At 38.6% G+C, this 19,509-nt stretch overlaps 2 protein-coding genes across 2 annotated transcripts; both read right to left on the bottom strand.

Annotated features, from left to right (window-relative positions):
- Nucleotides 1–1,891: 1,891 nt before the first annotated feature.
- On the bottom strand, nt 1,892–3,874 carry clec3a (C-type lectin domain family 3, member A). Its single transcript, XM_069174592.1, has 3 exons — nt 3,703–3,874; nt 3,527–3,610; nt 1,892–3,142 (listed from the first exon to the last, which is right to left on the bottom strand). Exons 1-3 carry the CDS (start codon nt 3,812–3,814, stop codon nt 2,745–2,747), a joined length of 594 nt encoding a protein of 197 aa, XP_069030693.1. The 5' UTR covers nt 3,815–3,874; the 3' UTR covers nt 1,892–2,744.
- A 1,389-nt stretch (nt 3,875–5,263) lies between these two features.
- Nucleotides 5,264–18,730, bottom strand: vat1l (vesicle amine transport 1-like). The gene is made up of 9 exons (XM_069174591.1): nt 18,328–18,730; nt 17,553–17,682; nt 17,126–17,341; nt 16,560–16,702; nt 14,556–14,659; nt 13,650–13,705; nt 13,309–13,503; nt 7,436–7,519; nt 5,264–7,206 (listed from the first exon to the last, which is right to left on the bottom strand). Exons 1-9 carry the CDS (start codon nt 18,540–18,542, stop codon nt 7,108–7,110), a joined length of 1,242 nt encoding a protein of 413 aa, XP_069030692.1. The 5' UTR covers nt 18,543–18,730; the 3' UTR covers nt 5,264–7,107.
- Between the last annotated feature and the right edge of the window lie 779 nt (nt 18,731–19,509).

The raw sequence follows: 19,509 nt of genomic DNA, 5'->3' as shown, positions 1-19,509 counted from the left end.
CAGGATGACGTAGGTGAGTGTGTCTGCGTTTTTAAAATATTTTTATTTATTTATTTATTTAATTTTTTTTTTTTAAAGGGCAGAGCCGACAGAAACACAGAGGAACACTTTATAACGCTTTAGGTTGCGTGTGAGAGAGATGTGAGCGAGCTGGGGGTCAGTCAGACAACGATTTTTTTATTTTATTTCAACACCACAGTTCTTATCGCAGATCAGTTCTGCTCGAGCTGCTCAACCAGTGGCTATTCTGCACATGTTTGAGTGGGAGGACCAAAGATACAGTTTCACGGATTAAAACTTTATTCATATATATATATCTTTTTTTTTTTTTTTTTAAATATAAATGTTCACGATGCAGTGGGGGCTCTGGTCATTCATCCTTACATATGCAGAACCTGCAGTAGTTATGGAAGCAACATGATATTATACTCCTGGAAAGTATATGAAAGTGGATGTAGTTTTCGGGTGTGAAAAGTTTAGCAGATGCCATGAAGTGAAATCGTCGTACCGCAGAGGGCCACCAGGGGCTGCCTTCAAAAAGCTTCCGGCTCCAAACACTCCTCTCTGATGAAGTCAATGCATTTTTCTTCTACGAGTCGAATTGCTGTCACTTGTTAAAAACTAATTTTTCTTTGTTTTCTGGCGGTCTATCTGAAAATAATTTCAGAATGAAGTATTCTTCTAAATGAGGTATATTTGGTGTTGTGTGTGGTTAGACAGGACAACACAAACTGTAGCTGTGGTTGTTTTAATGCTAAAAAAAAATAAATAAAGGTAAGCAAGCTAGAGCATAAACTATATAATTAATTTTAGACAGTTTTTAGTAAATTAAATTTACTTTACTTTAATTTACTTTACTTTAATTTAGTAAATTAATCTACCTTTACAATAATTTATTCATATATATATATATATATATATATATATATATATATATATATATATGAATAAATTTATATATGAATAAATTATTGTAAAGTTTCAAAAAAGCAAACTACTACCTAATTGCAGGACAAGAATATGTAAAATTACACCAAATTGCAAAAACTCGGAGTCAGACTGAGGTGAGACTGCCTTAATGCTACAGTGACTCTCCATCGCCCCTTAATGTACAAAGTTATATTACAAGACATGACTTTAATCTTAAATATTGGACCTTTAATTCAAAATATTTTAGAATGAGACGACTTGTACATTTTCACCTGAAACTCTAGTCAAAAGAGTACAAAAGTGATGGAGCACAAAGAAGAATGTGTGTGTGGCCATCATAGGATTACTGTACACAATGTGCAGAGAGGGGAGGAACAGGTGGTTCATTTTTCTTTTTTTTTCTGGGGCCCTGTAGCATTTTATAATCCGTCTGCTGCCACCACAGATGTTAACTGATGTGTCATTTCTTAAAGTTGATTTTTGGGGGCATTTAGGACTTCATTACAGACTGAAGAGATGACAGAAATTGAGGGACTTAACAAAGTTCCCCACCTAAACATACGCTGACTCACAATTGTGCTTCACGATTGCCATCTTAACCTCTCAATCCCGATTTAAATGCAATTCAAATTTATTTCTGTTGCTAAATCAGCTCAGATCAGAAATACTTCATTAGTTAACCTGTCACTTAGTCATGAAGTCTAGCTGGAGCGGTGGATGACAATGTGTGATCATGGTTCAAGAGGAGTAGTACACAAAGATGCTAAAGTAGGTGAGCTCTTCCTGTAAACTGTTAAAATAGGGGTACGTAGTGAAATGCCCAATAATATTTTATTGTACTATATTAATGACTGGACATTTTCACACTGCATTTCCCTTTATACTACAGAGTCGCTGCAGCAATTCAGAGCAAACAGTGATGCATATTTCACATTGTTACCTCCGAGCAAGAAGGGTCAGGGTTTGATAACAGTCCATTTCTGTTTGCTTGTTCTTTCTGTGTTTGTTTCAGTTTATTTGCAGTGATCTGGGTTTCCTTCCACACTCCAAAGTTGATGTTAGAAATGACAGATCATAGATGTCCTGAAATCCATGTTACATAAAGAAATACATTCATAGTGATGTGGACATGTTGATGTATTGTGCCATTTGTGGCACTGCAACGTTACATGCTGCCTTTTTAGTCAATAACTATAATAACAGATTTGAACGTACAACAAAGTTTCTTACAGATGTTGTCTTTCTTTTCTAAATCATTACTCTAAAAAAACAGAAATTGTAAACTTTTTTCCGTGGGTTCTCTCCAGGTTTTTTTTTGTAGTGACGCTCCAATAAGCAACAGAATTAAATACACAGTCCAGTAATGTACAGTATACAAGTGTATCAGCAAAAGTACCCAGACAATGAAGGAATATATCAACTTAATTCAAAAAAATAATCATTAAATGTTACAAAGTGTGTGGAGAAAATGACAAAGTTGTACGTTTAAACTTGTTTATTTTCATGAAACTTTTGTCAGAATGTTTTATTTCTTGTGCTGCTCAGTCCTCGCTTGAGGGTCTTGCATAAAGTGAACATAAAGGTGCTTGATATCTGTTACCAAAAGGAAATCACATAATGCCACCTGATTATCTGATGACTGAAGTTACTACTTTGTATATTTAAGCTTATTAGTACCTAATTGATAACCATAGATGCATTTTAATAGTAGATTTTTTTTTTTCCTAACAAGTCATGTTTCTATCATTTGATCATTTCAATCAATTAAACCCGCTTAAATGATCATCAAATTGTCAACAACCACCATGTCTGCTTTAGGGGATGACATATTCACAGATGTACTTTTTCAGGCTGCGACACACCTCATCGTACCACTTTCCTTGTGCAGCCACTGAAAGAGAAACACAGCTCTCCCTGTTCGTTCCTGTGGGCTGCTTCTTGGAGCGATCCCAGTTGAAGTAGCTGACTGGCAGGCTGTTGACATCAACATACTGGCCTTCTTTAACTATGTCTGCCACACCGATCCAAAAGTCCTTGGATCCCAAGGCACTCCTCTTTGCATAGTCTCTCAGTTCATTGTTTTCCATCAAGTCCCGAGGCGTTGCAAGAGTTCCTCCTTGTGCAATGCAGTCTTCGTTTGCTTCGTGGTAGTGTTTGGGTTCCTCAATTGTCAGATAACACTTCCTGTGAGCTTTGATGCCCCGCAGACAGACTGAAAAGTGTAATGTAGTGATATGGTATTTAAAGAGTTCAAAACAACTGCAACATTTCCTCAGTAAAACAAACTTTTTCTCCAACTGCATTTGTAACAAATTGTGTGCTACAATCATCCATTGTGCCCTCCAACCTTTTACTTTACAATTTAATGGCTGAAACGAGTGCTGCTGCCCTCTATTGGTGTCTTAGCACACCAAGAAGTTTAAAAACGTATTCTCTCAATCAACAAGTGACAGTACTAGTACTATCAATAAACCATTGTCCGATGATTAATTTATTTACTTGTGGTTTAAAACAAACAAATAGTGCAGTAATTGAATTGAATTATGAATCGACTGTCATCTCTCATTAATCTTCCAGTATTTAGTGAGGGCAGTACCTGTCTGCAACGCCTGCATCTCTTTCAGTGAATTGACCTCCTGCCACAACCTCTCAAGCTGTGACTTCACATCTTCCTCTGCAGCTGCATCTCAATGAGGAGGCAGGAAAAAACAGGTCAGATAAGCATTGGTACAGACACAGCTCATTATTTATGTGATATCTACAGCTACCTACCTCCAGACTGACGAGGTGAAACAGCCTTCCTGGTGCGAGATGGACGGCTTTGGCAGAAGTGGAGCAAAGAGAGGCAGAGGAGGAAGAAGACATGGAGGGCCAGACGTGCCATGTCTGAGGCCAGTGGATCCTACAGTACAGGACACAGTTGCACACCTTGTACTGCTGTGAAAGGAACCAAAACCACTGCGGGCACCTTAATATATACTGGCCCTCTGTATGCCTTTCTGGGTTTGCTCCTGCATTGGCTCCAACTCTGTTTGTTTTTGTCAAAACACCAGGAGGAGGTGAGGGAAGTAAAAGGGTGGAGGCAAATAATGATTTCCTTGTGTCTAGTTATTTTTCGATAAATATTTACTTGGGACTAGGTGCACCAAGCAGTGTTCCCTTTCATTTCACAAACTGAAAATCTATTGACTGATGCACTATTACAGAGTGTTCTTCATCCCATCTCCATCAGATGACACTTGTGGACATAAGTTGTTTTTAATCAAGTGAAAGAGGATGTTACACCTGGTGTGTGATAACATAACTGTCAAATAATACCACACCACAGTGCAGTGAAATATAATCTACCTGAAAAAAGTTTCATTCACAATTTCAGTGGATGAAAAATAGTAAAATATTGCTCCTCTATTGATGTAGCACAGCAATATCTTTTTAATGTGTCAGTCACATAGACAGTTATATAATCTTTAAAAATAAAGCTGCTATTGGACCCACTGATGTCCAACTCCTGGTTCTGGTGCCGGCAAAGCTATTTTTAGTGTAAAATGTTGTATACAGATGGGAGGGGGAAGCTAAATAAGAAAAAAAACCTTAGGCACATGGGCTCAACATAGCCATACAAGTCTCAAACCAGTTCAAGCATGTTTTCCTATTTTTGGGTCCCATCAAATCGTACTTCTCTCGGCAAAATTTTTGATTCAAAGCAGTACAAAATATAAAACAATAAAAATATAAAATATACGTTGTATATGCTCCTCCAATACAAGCTCCGCTAACATCCCTGTCTTTCCAACCTTAATGCAGAAACAGGATGCAGCACCAGCACCAGGCCTCAAGCTGAGGATGATACAGACAGCTACTGTACAGGAAATCCATTTAGGTTTGATTAATAATTCATGATTAAGACACAATATACATAGACCTTCAAATTAAACAGTTTGCATAAGCTCTACCTACAGTACATGATGGATTCTGACCATATAGACAACCCGGCAGCATCACAGCAAAGGTCAACAGTCCTACAAGTGAGCAATGTTAGACCTCAAGTCATTGATTAGACACCTGCTGCTTCCACATGGGGGGCTTAAACAGAATGGGCACTTTATTCGCAATTTAGGCCAAAATTTTAAACCTAACGTACACCAAAACAAATTTTTAACAATAAGGAACTTCTCTTGACGTTGACTTACAATTTAAATATGTCAAGGCAATATTCCTTATCTTTTTACAACAGAAAGCTTTTTTTTTTTAACATAGTATGAAATGAACTGCTATAAATGTCATACATTTCTCAACGTGAATATTCAAACATTGAACTCAGACAAAAACCCAATCATGCTTTGCAGATAAATTTATTCAAGTAAACAGAGCTGTACTCAGAGAAAGTACACAAAAAAAATTTGACAAACATATACGAGCACACGTAAACTATAGCTTAACACCTCTTGGCACACATTTTTCTTTTTTCATTTTACAGGGCAACATGAATACACAAACTCAAAAACATGCATTCTCCCTCTGTCTCATACACGCAGATACACACACACACCGGACATTAAAGGCATCAAATTTGAGTTGTATCTTTAAAGTGTCTACATATAATCATTCTCATTTCCAAATCTAGAAATCACTTAATTTCATCACTTTAGTTTAGCTGATGGACACTCTGTAAAGGTATAAATAATTTAGACAACTAGCCAATATAAAATACACTGAGGAAGCAAGGCCGAGTAAAGAGTGTAAATGAGATAGTACGCAGTTTGTTTTTACTTGGAAAAATAAAAGCAGATCAGTTATCTGAAAAGGTGAGGGTATTTCAATAACAACTCGTAGATGTGGAGTAAAGCAGAGCTCATCCTACCCGACTTAAGTAACACTGTATACAGGGTTGCTCACACTTAAATCAGCCTGCTTTTATCTACCAGCACACTGTAAAAAACAAATCATCTTGGAGTCGTATGGCACTTTTGTTGTGAGGCACCAGTAAGTGAACAACTTTGGTCAGACAAGCAAAGCAGAGATTCCGCAAACCTTGAACTGGAGTCCGACTGATAAATCCACTAATTTATCTCACTTTTTCTTGCAGTTACACATCCTCTGCAACATTTTGATGCAGATATAAATTTGACTTCTTAAAACTCAAATTTGTCCTGTTTTACTTGAGGGTTTATAGAACTGTCAAATCTTTGTGACCTGGAAATAAATGTAAGACTATGTGGTGTTATAAATTATGTATTTTAGTCAAGTTCTGAACATACAGCTCAGTGGGAAACATGATTCCAGATTCCCCTCTTTAAAAATTATACAATCCAATGAGGAGTAATTTTTAACAGTTTACACATCAATTTTCTTTTTCATTTAGTTACAGACACCTATTTTGTTTCTTCGCATGAGGAAAAGTATTTCAAGTATTAAACACTCGTTTGTAGCTCAAAGGCACTGGTGATCCCATAATATCACAATAAAATATCATGCAAATATCTACAGACTTTTTGACCTCTCCTTGCTTGCACATTACTTATCGTAACAGGATAAAGTAATTCACCCGAGGTGGTGAATTACAGAGGCATCAAAACACCGGGGGCATTTCCTCAAACTTATTTCAGTGGTTTGCTCTTGTTTTATAACGGTTGTCACTGAAGACAGATGAGAAATAAATGACACTTTTCCCGTGCTGTGAAATGTTTAATCATATGAGCTTGTTTTTGTAAATGATACGTATGGTTTTTACTACACTAATTCAGTTTTTGAGGGTGATAAGTGTAAAGTGATGACAGCTTGTCAGCTGGTTTAAATGCTTATACAGTCTGTTGCAAATTCAATAAACCGTTGGCAGATGCAGGTAACTATAAAATGGACACAAACCTATTCACATTATTGGCTAGCATAACATGACTTTATACTGTAGTACAGCAAATATAATACTTTTCAGAATGGCTCTTGCACTTGCTAACAAACAGGTTGTTATTCTTCATTTACTCCTTGCTTGTACAATCAACTGACAAACAATAGGTAACAGACAAAAGGCACAAAAATAAACTGTACATTCATGAATATATGCATACAGCACGTGCATACGTACATACATGCACACTTGTGTGTGTGGTTGTGTTCTTCCGTGGTGAATCTGTGCAGCCTCTCCAGTCTCTAGGTGTGTTGCAGCGAGCTTTGTTGAGTTTAGTGGATGAAAGGCATTCGCTCCTTGCTTTCGTTGTCTCCCTCAGGCTCCTCTTCTTCCTCCCCAGCTTCACTGGTCTCTGTACTGTCGCTGGCCATCTAGTGGGGAAATATATTTCCACAATCTTTAACTGTTTACTGAGCTACCCATACAAAAAACAGAGGGGAAAATAAATGGAAGCTGTAAATCTTTGTAGTAATGCACTTAGAAAAAACCCCACTAAACTTTAAGGGTAAATCCATATGGAGCAATAAAACAACTAAACAGTTCCATCTGTTGACGTATGTTCTTAATAGTTTAATAACACTTTAAAAGTGTTGTTGTTACCAGAGGGGTCGGAGACTTCTCGACATCCAGAATGAGTTTTCCTATGTTGCCTCTGTCATGAATTCTCTGCATGGCCTCTTTTACCTGAGAATAAAACATAACATTAATTTGATTTCAACAAGCTGAACAGAGCTTATTTTCAACATGAAAAATGGAATGTTACTATTATTACCAAATAAAAAATTAAGCACAAAAAAACCTGATATGAAATCAGTTTAAATGTGTTTACTGTAAGACGTTTTGGTTGAACGATTTTAGTTTCCGATAAAATAAAATTAAGTGTAGCTTATTTTAAACAATTAAAAGTCACAGTTCTCAAAGCTTTTGTTGCAGAACAGTTCCAGGCTGGTACTACTACTAAGTTTACTCCAGATTGTTTTACAGGAAAGAAAAAGACTCCAGTGAAGCCAAGTTACTTTTTCAAATGGCACGTAAAATCCAACTAGGTGTTTTAAAAATGTGTTTAAAAAGTATCATAGTCAAGGATGCTTTAAAACTAAGAGCTTTTAACAGTAAAAGCTTCGAGTATCTGCACTGAAAATAAATAAATCATTGTTTTATCGAGCGCGTCCACACAAGGATACTTTTTCATTAATTATTAATTTAATTAATGATATGATTAACCTGCAAGAAAAGTTAAGTGCTTTAATGTTGACTAAATTATGCTGCCTCACTCTGCTGAGCAACGTCTGACATCACACTGAACACTTGACTGGCTGCAGTAATGAAGCAAGAGGGTTTAAATTAACCACACAAGTACACTGCTTCATTTGACTGCAGTAACAATATACGCAGTTCATTGGAGATTTGATTAACCAACCAGTAGGGTGGAGAGGGATCACGTAATAAATAAATAATGTGAATAATAAACATTTCTGCAGCTTCCTAGAGGGCACTTTATATTCGCATACACTGGTAAAGTGAGTCACATCCTGCAAACCGTTTTTAATATTCACTTCCTTATAAAAGCTTGCAGCAACAAAACAAAGTCCTCAGCTCTGAGGTTACATTATCCCACATATCTTCCTTTATTTGTATGAAGTACACGTATGAATAAATTATGAAATGACTTTATAGCAACAGTAAGAATGATTTTTTTTTTATATATATTTAAATGTAACATAAAGTCTAAAACCCCTGCCAAGGATATCTATTGTTCTGACACAGTGTTGGGCTTATCCAACATAATCCTCTGCCCACTTCCTCTCAACTCCCATCTCTTAATTACCAGACTGACTCTTAAACCGATTTAGGCAGGGAGATTTTTTCATTGTCTGAGGCAGAAAAATGTCAATTTAATATCAGTAAAGCCATTGTGTTTCTTTCAGATATAAACAAAAAATAAAGCTGTGGAAACTTTTACAACAGATGGAACCATGGCTGACTCATTAAGTCTGTGGTGCTGATGTTAGACTGTAGTGCTTAACACTGAGATACTACAAAAGCATTCCAGCATGAGAAAGAATACAGAAGAAGAAACAGTCAAACATTAACATAAGGGCCAGGCTTCTGCCTTCAGGAAGTGGGAAACTCTGTCCACAACACATTTTATTGGAATTTGACATTTTGTTCAGACTCAACAAACTTCACTGCAGAGCTGCTGCTCGGTGAAAATAACTGAGTAAGACATTATGCCAGAGACTTTTAAGGGTGTGTGAGCTGTTCAGTTAAATGTCAGCTTGAGGAAACCTGATACTGGGTCCTTATTGCCAATTTAACTGCAGTCTGATTGTTATACGCAGGGTGGTTGGGGAATGAAAGAAGCAGGGCATGATTTTCTACAGCTCTACACACCACAGCATTCAACCATCAATCATCTATTGTGAACTGACCAATGATCACATCATGGTACACATAGCAGGATCATGTTTACCAACATGGTCTGGCATTATGGACGTATGAGAGGCAAAACATCAAACTCAAGCTTTTAAGTCACATTATTGTTGTATTTTTGAAAAGAGGTGTCATGAGGTTAACTAATAGTTACCCTTCACCACTAGGAACCCCCTTTGGCCGACTATTGCCTATATTATTTGTGGCTCTCTGTTGCCATCTAGTTGGCAATAGGGTAATAACAAAAGTTGTTGAAGGTTGCCAGACAGTCTGAAGTTTTTTGACCACAATTTGTGCAATTATTGTGACTGGTTCTGTCCAACAACAGCCTCTACATCCAACAACATACCTAGCAGGTCAAAACCAAACACAATCAAACATTGGAACTACTCATTTAAGGTTGTCTAAAGAAAAATTCACACACTAGAGATTACTCGGAAGGCAATCTTTCTTTCTCATTACAGTCCACACAGAGAGACAATGCAATGTGTCCCTCTTTGTCTGGAAGCCGTTGTGTCACAAGCATTCATTTGTTTAAAGAAACAGTGAAAATCAAGCCAAGAGCAAAATTAGGTCACAGACTTGTCCAGCGCTTTGCTGCCATGGTAGCATGTTTACAGAAGAGTGGGTTCCACTTACATTGTGGGTGAAGTAAGTCTTTGTGTACAATGATGAATGATCACTGGGAGAGTTCAATGTTGGTTCACTTTAATTTTTTTAATACAATTCAGCATAGAATCCCACGTGAGTGACAAATAATTTTTTTCTTCACTGAAACTATTGGAGGTCAGAAAACTTTGCATTATTCTGTCCCAGTCATGTATACTCTCCAGTGTTTCATTCTGCTTAACATGAAAACTAACGGCCAATTGATTCTCGTTCCCAGCAGGATGTACCCTTGACACAACACGTCATCCTCCCCACTAATGAGTATTCTTCATGGTCAATGGTTCCGTTGAATGGCCTGAGCAATCTGCCGAGGTTTAGTGACAACAGTGCATGGGAAGTTTCCCATGAGAAATGAATTCTGAAGACACCAATCTTTCTCTGTCTGTAAATCCAAACTTCAGAATGGCTTTTTGTGCTGTAATATATAGAAAGCTTGAAACAAAGGCCAGGGTCAAATCTTCAACTTATTATTTCATGTGCAGTTATTATATTTTGTATTACATTCAGGTGTCACAGATTAAAGTCCTGCACACTCTCTCTAGCCTATTAGACTGAAGCTTGTGAGTCTGTGTCCAGATGTGAAACTACAGCGTGTCTGTGTCCAGATGTGAAACTACAGCGTGTCTGTGTCCAGATGTTAAACTACAGCGTGTCTGTGTCCAGATGTTAAAACTACAGCGTGTCTGTGTCCAGATGTTAAACTACAGCGTGTCTGTGTTCAGATGTTAAACGCACACACCACACAGAAACAGGTAACGCACACGCCACACAGAAACAGGTAACGCACACACCACACAGAAACAATAAAGTAACTACCTAACCTAAACAGGTAATGCACACACCACACAGAAACAGGTAACACACACGCCACACAGAAACAATAAAGTAACTACCTAACCTAAACAGGTAACGCACACGCCACACAGAAACAGGTAACGCACACGCCACACAGAAACAGGTAACGCACACACCACATAGAAACAGGTAACGCACACACCACATAGAAACAGGTAACACACACACCACATAGAAACAGGTAACACACACGCCACATAGAAACAGGTAACGCACACACCACATAGAAACAGGTAACGCACACGCCACATAGAAACAGGTAACACACACGCCACATAGAAACAGGTAACGCACACGCCACATAGAAACAGGTAACACACACACCACATAGAAACAGGTAACACACACGCCACATAGAAACAGGTAACGCACACACCACATAGAAACAGGTAACGCACACACCACATAGAAACAGGTAACACACACACCACATAGAAACAGGTAACGCACACGCCACATAGAAACAGGTAACACACACGCCACATAGAAACAGGCAACGCACACGCCACATAGAAACAGGTAACACACACGCCACATAGAAACAGGTAACGCACACACCACATAGAAACAGGTAACACACACGCCACATAGAAACAGGCAACGCACACGCCACATAGAAACAGGTAACGCACACGCCACATAGAAACAGGCAACGCACACGCCACATAGAAACAGGTAAGACACACGCCACATAGAAACAGGTAACACACACGCCACATAGAAACAGGTAACACACACGCCACATAGAAACAGGTAACGCACACACCACATAGAAACAGGTAACACACACGCCACATAGAAACAGGTAACACACACGCCACATAGAAACAGGTCACTACACCACACAGCCAGTGTGTTCCAGGCTCTATGCAGCCTTTAAATGGGGTCCTATTTACCATGTTCACAACAGGAGTCCATGTACACTCTCCTGTGGTGTTGACAACCTCGGAAATTTCTGAGTTGTGATGTGTTGCCTGACAGCTTCAGAATACATTGAAATGTCAGCTGTATGGAAATTTTCTTTGTAAATTGATAATACAGCTGGGGAAAATGTTCTTGTTTCCCTCCGGCCTCACCGTTTCCCTCTGTCATTCTACCTTTGCCTTACCCGCATTACATTACCCACTTAGCTAGCTTGCTAAATTGTTAGCCTCTGTGGATTCTAAATGCGGTCCGTGTTAACAGTGTTCTCACAACTTAACCACTTGAAGGCCAACCTTACTACGCATACGACTGCCCATGTCATAACCACAAGCTCACAAGCTCCATTTGAAGGCAGCGATAGTTTAAAGTCCCTTCACACCACCAGTTTTTTTTTTTTTTTTTTTACTCACTTCAGTCAATACCTGAATCAATAAGTATAATGACAGTATAGCCTTTCTCATCACAGGTGCAACCATACTAATCAATCAAGCACAGTCTGTACAAGCCCCTACAGTCGTCAGTATGATCAGGCAAACAGGCGGAAACACCTGTCTGGGCGGACCATGGACGTGGAAGCCTTTAAAGTGGTGCATGGAAACTTTTTTCTGACATTATCTGAGCAAAGAGGGGAAGACCAGAAGACTGTAATGTTGGCAAGAAGATATAACGAAAGACATGTGGGGAAGGTTTATACTGTTTCAATCCTTGTACAGTGGCCTGTCTATTGTAGGCCCTGCAGGTACATGTGGGCAATCAACAGAAAGGGAGCATGTACATGAAGAGAGAGAAGGGTTAAAATGAAGCTATCTAATGAATGAGCCTTCAATGGGTCAAATGCTCAATAATTATGTATGAATCATTCATGGATCTATTTTCTGAGAGTGCTGTTAGAGTTCCATTAAGCAAAGATCCCCGTCGGGGATGTGAAGAGCTAAGGGCCTGCATAAGGTCCTTGTAAATATACAGAGCAAATTAAAAAGAGGAGAATTAGTAACCTCTTTGTGCACCTCTCGAAGGAAACTAATGAGACATTCTTTCAGGGAGACAATAAATAATAGTGTTTTTAAATGTTCCTTGTCTTCTTGTGAAAGCAAAATTTCCAATTCTGGGGACACATTTACAAGAAAGTGATGTCCACCTGTTTACAAATACCTGGAAAAGACTATATGATGCAGTTATATGGAAGTTCTCCACTGTGGCCTATTAACTGATCCATGTAAATATCATGATTAGAACAGTCTACAAAGATTCCCTAGTTTATAATCACTTTAATTACAATAGTTTGAGGGAGACTTCAACAGTCTGTGGAAATGGGGAGTGAAGTGATGTATGGCCTGTTGGGCTTTGTGTGGGTGGGAAATAATTGTGGAACGGGAAGATGCAACCCACCCACCATCTGTGGAAGAATGTCCAAGAACAGCTGACTATGTCCCACAGAAGGTGACAAACAACAGATTTTATGCTGTCCAAGAGAATCACATCTAATCTTTTTAAATCTTTCCTGGCATCTCCAATTATGTTACTACACTCATGAGATCGTTTTTAATTTGATCTTCATCGATCTCACTGTCTTACAAGCTTCAGGCTCTTACCTCTTCCAGCGCCCACAGGGAGTCCACTACAGGCTTGATCTTCTTTTGTTCAAAGAGACACAAGAGTTTGTCCATCACTGACTTCACGAGACTACATCTCCCTTGTTTAAAGAGGAGGTTGAGGAGCGAGAATCCAGCTATGACTTTGTTCTCCTCGTACAGTTTAATCGGGTTCACCTTCTCCACCTGCCACCACTGGAGCAAAAACAAAGCATAGACACGTTAATCCTGAGTGACTCATTGTGTGCGTGTGTTTCATTTGCCATGTAATGCAGTTCATTGTGTAGTTACAGGGCACTGTTTCCTTCAAATATTGATGACAGACTGCATCTCTGACTCACAGATTTTGCAAAGCTGAAGAGACTCTTTGTTTCCCCAGTTACCATGTTTGATGCGCCTGAAAAAACAAAAATAAAAGGGTTGCTGTATGCTTGACAGAAGTGACTAGTCAGTAATAGGCAGCTATGATGCATGAAGGGTGAGGCGGGGGAGGATCAGTTGGCACCTTTAGACCCTTAGATCTGTACAAGAATTCCTTTGCACATATTCAGTGTAACTACAACTAATGAATTCATCTCCATTTGACGCTGTAACTTGATTCATGAGGCTGGACAGGACCTGAAGTAATTAACACAGACCAGATAAGAATGGCTGATGTGAAGGACAATACATTTCATTTGCAGGTTTTGGAGTAAGCCTTATTCAAAAGAGCTTCATTATTTTGCAACCAGTCCAGCTGCCAACACATCGAATGAATGCAAGACTCGTATTTAAAGGAATAGTTCAACACTATGGGAAAGTTGCTTCGATCGATACCACTCTCAAATTGAAGCTGCAGCCAAGAGACAGATAGCTTAGCTTAGAGTAATGACTGGAAACAGCCTGTGTGGCTCTTTAAAAAAAAAAAGTAGCAAAATCCACCAGCTAGCACATCTGAAGTTTGTTTTAACAATACAAAAAACAAAATTATACAAATGTCAGTTTCCCATTTTAAAAAAAGTCATATGTGCCAGGCTATGTTTTCGCCTGTAACAGTGACTTGAGAATTATATCGTTTATCTAACCATCAGCAAGAGCGCATGGAAGAGGACATCCCAAAATTAATTCTTATCGAGTGTTATCCTCAAAACTTCAGTAAATTGACCAAAATTGGACTAATGCACTGCAAATTTAGCTAATTTCACTGTGAAAGTACTAAATGAAAGGCTTAATGTTAAAGTAGCACACAGACATAGTGTCATGCTCACCATAGAGGATGTAAGTTCCCAGAGGCTTCAGCAGACTCAGACCTTTACCGGTATTCTCCCCACACAGGCAGTCCAGCACGATGTCTACTCCTTCTGGAGAAATCCTAAAGCATCAAGAACAAGCCAAAAAGATTTTTGATTTCACTAATAAACACGCAAAAGTGTATATTTGAGGTTCAGCTAGTGACTATTTTCATTATCAATTAATCCTCAAGTATTTTTTTCAACAAACTGTTGGTCCACCAAATGTCCAAATGAGTTTCCATTGCCAAAGTTGATGTCTTTAGCATCCAATAAGCCAATAACGATTCATAATTATGTAAAACAGAATGCTAATACTGGAGGGGCTCAAACCAGGAAATGTTGCTTTAAAAATGATTAATTCATTATAAAAAAAATAGTTTTGAGCTGAAAATTAAGTTTGAATCAATTTTAAACTTAAAAAAAAAAAATCCTTCGTTACAGACTGTTTATTTATGTGGTTTTTAACTTTGACAAGATAAATAAGCAATTTGAAGACATCACTGTAAGCTTTGGGAAATTTGTTCTTTTTGCAAATTTCTGACATTTTACAGGCAAAAATATTTATCTTAAAAAAAAAAAAATAGCTGAATCTGCAATGAAACTTAGTTCGTAAAAATAGCTGCGGATTCATATTCTGGTTATTAATCATGTGATGGACTAATTATTTCAGCGCTACTGAACATGTGAAGAGATCATCTCCAAAAAACATTTGCGCAGTAGAGAAGAAGCACAATCAGAGGCCAGTGTCTTACATCTCTGACATGGTTGTATATCCTTGTTTCAGCCAGTGATTCGTACTCTGGAGCAGCTTCAGGTTCTTTCTAATCATGGATTCATAAGATATGTGCATTTAGTTACTCTGAGAAAAAGTTACAGTGTACAGCCCACGTCTTACTTTTGACTCAGCCTGCAGATTTCTTATTGATCTTTTGCAGTGCCCACATTACTCCTCATCAGTAACACATTCTATACCGTGTTACAAAAAGTTTGTGTTCTTCTCGCGCACACACAATGAATCAGACATAAAAGTTTGCAATGAAACTCATTAAAGGAACAGACGTAAAGGAATGGAAGGTATGTTATTATCAAGGGAACCATAAGTCCTTACTTTCTGCCTTGTGGCCACAAACACCTGCTTGGCTGAACTGCTTGGTGGTCTTGTGATTCCCATGGTTTTTGCCTTTTGTAAAAAGACCAATTTAATCGTACTTTGTACTTGATCCTGGGAAGAATGTGTGGGCCAGGGAGATGAAAGGCATATTAATCCACTACCACTGCTGATATGTAGGCAGAGAGCATGAAACATCAATGGCTAATGAAGCTATTTGAATCTCTGTATATTTTAATCTGACAACACAGAATACTATCTATATATATATCTATATATAGATATATATATAGATATGGTGCATCTACCCAGTATAGCTACAAATGATACTGAATTACTGCAAAAGCTCAGTGAAGCGGTAAAGGCTGTGTGGCGATGGAGTCGTTGAAATAATCAAAAGCTTTGCATCATCTTTAGAATAAAATTACAACTTTACATCATAATTGTTGTAAACCTGTAGCATACTGCATCAAATCTCTTTGTGGAATAAACCGGCTGACAGCATGCTGTGTTGACAGTGGAATGTGTAGGGTTTTCCTGCATAGCCCTAATTGGCTCAGTTGAGCCACATTGTCAGTGCAGACCTCCACCCTACACAATGCTGCTGCTCTCTGAGACGAGCTGTGGGTTGCCATGGGGACCACTGCCACACAAGACCAAATCAGGCAACCGGTAACATCTGCATCCTCTACGCTCAGCAAAGTCCACGTTATCAAATTAATGGACACGTGTACCAGGCGACAGCAGACCTGCCTGATGATGCCTTCAGGTTCAATCTCATTCAACAAATTCATGTTGATGAAATACATCAAGAGGAACTAAATACAGACTCCTCAAATCAGTTACAGCACAGACAAATTTAGCTTGCTTACTTTTTGACTTCTTGTATGTAGTCAACACTTCTGTCAAAGAGATGAGTCACAGAGTCTCTGATGGCTGCATGTTTGAAACATGAGGCGATCCCGAACACAGTGATATTAGGCACAGTGGAGCAGAGCTGAGCCACAGCTTGACCCTGAAAATGAAAACAGTTACAACAATTTATCAGTGTTTGACAGCACACAGTAAAACTCTCAATGTATTGCACAGAGCAAGAGACTCCGCTCACATTTTTAACATCCCGAGAAAATGAGATTTATAAACATATACACTGTATTCATTATAATTAGGATTTTTAACTGGTATCAAAAACACTATCAACTGTTTTATGAAAAATAAAGTATTGTTGTTGTCATTCCAAAACTTAAAGGAGGTTCAGGAAGTTTTAAACTGAACTAAATTAAAGACCAATAAAGACTTTCAGTCTGCATTGTGACATAAAAACACTTTGAAGCAACAACAGGGAATAAACTACTTATTCCAGTGAACATATATAACCATTATGTATAGCTGAGCTTGTTTTGTGGATGTGCAATTGTAATAAAGGAAATGGACTTACTACACCACCTCCCACTGAGTGAACCAACACTGACATCCCCTCTCGCAGATTGGCAACCTCAAAGAGCATCATATAGGCAGCCACAAAGTTCAGAGCGAAAGCTGCTGCCTCAGCAAAAGTCATGTCATCTGGCATCTTGTAGACAAAATCCACTGGTGTGCAAACCACCTCTGCCCAGGCATTGTAATTCACAAAAGCCATAACTCTGTCGCCTATCTGAAAGAAACATGTGAGGGATGACACTCGCATGAAACAGTCGTGTGTGGCACTTGGAGTGACGTTATTTGTACAGTTATGAATTAACTCTAATTATAGTTACAGTAAGTGTTTGAATCTGCATTATCTCCCATTTTATTGATGCAGATTCTGTGATTCTGGCAGCGTTTATTCAAAGATCACCACATTAACAACCTGTAATTTCACTAACCTCAAATCCCTTTGTGTTTTCACCCACTGACTCAACTATTCCAGAGCACTCAAATCCAGGGACAAGGGGGGGTTTTGGAGGATTATCAATAGTCCCCTGACGCACCATCAGATCCAAGAAATTCAAGCCACTGCAACAAAGAAAAATTAGAACCTTATTGTTACTTTGAATCTACCTGGTTCAATATTTTGATGAAAAACATGAACCTTCTCTGACCACTGGCAGCTATCTAATATCACATATTTAGTGTGATCTGTTAAGAAGAGATTTAGGGATTAGCCAGGTCGATGCCATTTATTTCATTATTATCAGCAGTGAGTCACAGGCTTTTCCTCTGTGGATACAAGGTCAAAATGAACAAATATTCTCCACTGAATAGGATGAAGTACACTTTAATTTTCCTTAACTGTGAGTTTGCCAACACTGACCATGGCATGGACTGCAAGCTGGAAGGAAACGACTTGATCAATAGCCTGTAAACTGATGCGTAATAAAAAATTTAAAAAAAAAATAGAAAATGTGATTTAAAATGTCTGAATCTGACTGAAAAATGCTGACATCAGTTGTGCTTGTTATGAACGGGCTTCAGCCGAGCCAGTCTCCGGTACCAGAAAGGACCTGTGGCTTCATTACTGCGAATTTCTCCAAAGGATGTGATTGAGCGTTCATACTTGACCAAAACAATTATATTTAACGCGGGGTTACAACGCCAGAGCATATCGCAGTCCACGAGTAGCCTCCATATGAAACACATTACTAGTATTGTCATATTTACCACGCTTTGACGCGGATCTTCACTTCACCATGCTGCGGTTCGGGCATCGCCTTCTTGGTTACCCTGAGTTTGTTGAGACCTCCAAAACCCGCCAGGATCACCGCTCGCATTTCTTTGGCGCTGCCAGACGATTCCACGGTTTCTGTTTCTTTCCCCACATGTTTGTTTATCATGTACTCGGTTTCCTCTGTCATATCTGCTCCTTCTTTAGCCATGTCGGAGATCAGCTGCACTGCCTCTCCGCTCCTTCAGCTCCTTCAGTGATGTGGCGTGCAGCCTGCACACAGACAGGCGCTGTAGGGATGCATACTGTCCACGGTGGAGCCTGAAATCTCACCGTCTACAGTCTCATTCAGTCCTGCGTGGTCAAAGTCCCATATACCATTTACAAAAAAAAAAAAATAAATAAAGTCACCAAGAAGCTGACTCATCAAAAAATTAAAAAGTTTGCTATTAAAATATGTCCTGCTTGTGTAGCATATTATCCTCGCCTGCAGCAGTATAAAGTGCACCATCTGCTGGTGATGTGTGTGCATAACTTTATCAAAGTCTCGTAATGAAACTCGTTCGCATATATCCATGATGCATCTAAAACGCAGGACAACCGAGTCTTGCTAATAACATTATACAAGAGTGTGATGCCTTCAAGTGCGCTCAATGATGTCAAATAAGCAAGACAGCCAGGTACTTTTTTTTTATGCAATGATGCTTATCAGGAATTATAAAATGTTTAGAAAATGTACGTTAAGTCACTTGTGTGAACAGATCAAAACTTTAAAAGAAACAGGAAGTGTACTGTTGCCATTGTTACAGCGCGTCAGACTTGTTTTTATTTTATTTTTTATTGTAGCCGATATTTATTTATATTTGGGAAAATTAAATTAACCGGATTAGCAATTAATAGTTGCTTTTATGTCATCTACCATTGATGTCCTGACAACTCACTATCATTACTTTGATACTTAAACCTTAACCTCCAGCACCGTCCCGCGCCCTTATAGAAGGCTTTTATTTTGTTTTCTGTTGTAAATATAATACATGGCTTCCGACGACTCTAAAACGTTTTAAACTAAAACTCTTACGATTTCTTCCAAACCCGACACATTAAGTTGCATGTTAATGTTGTGCCTGTAACAGCAGATACCCAGCAGGAGCCCTGACGTCATAGCTCTTTATAAAGTG

This window comes from Embiotoca jacksoni, unplaced genomic scaffold, assembly GCF_022577435.1.
Source record: "Embiotoca jacksoni isolate LCO1_2020_lvr unplaced genomic scaffold, fEmbJac1.0.p SCAF_6, whole genome shotgun sequence".
NCBI lineage: Eukaryota > Metazoa > Chordata > Actinopteri > Embiotocidae > Embiotoca > Embiotoca jacksoni.
This window is presented reverse-complemented; position numbering and strand designations above follow the sequence as displayed.

Bases quoted from the DNA above. Each gene is read 5' to 3' on its own strand.
- clec3a (XM_069174592.1), bottom strand. From the start codon at position 3,814: ATGGCACGTCTGGCCCTCCATGTCTTCTTCCTCCTCTGCCTCTCTTTG. The intron at 3,611-3,702 runs GTAGGTAGCTGT...ATTGAGATGCAG, and splicing joins TTCACCTCGTCAGTCTGGAG to CTGCAGAGGAAGATGTGAAG. The intron at 3,143-3,526 runs GTACTGCCCTCA...TACACTTTTCAG, and splicing joins GATGCAGGCGTTGCAGACAG to TCTGTCTGCGGGGCATCAAA.
- vat1l (XM_069174591.1), bottom strand. From the start codon at position 18,542: ATGGCTAAAGAAGGAGCAGATATGACAGAGGAAACCGAGTACATGATA. The intron at 16,703-17,125 runs GTAAGTCCATTT...TTTCATTTTCAG, and splicing joins ACTCAGTGGGAGGTGGTGTA to GGTCAAGCTGTGGCTCAGCT. The intron at 7,520-13,308 runs GTAAGAGCCTGA...TTTTATTCTCAG, and splicing joins CCCTGTGGGCGCTGGAAGAG to GTAAAAGAGGCCATGCAGAG.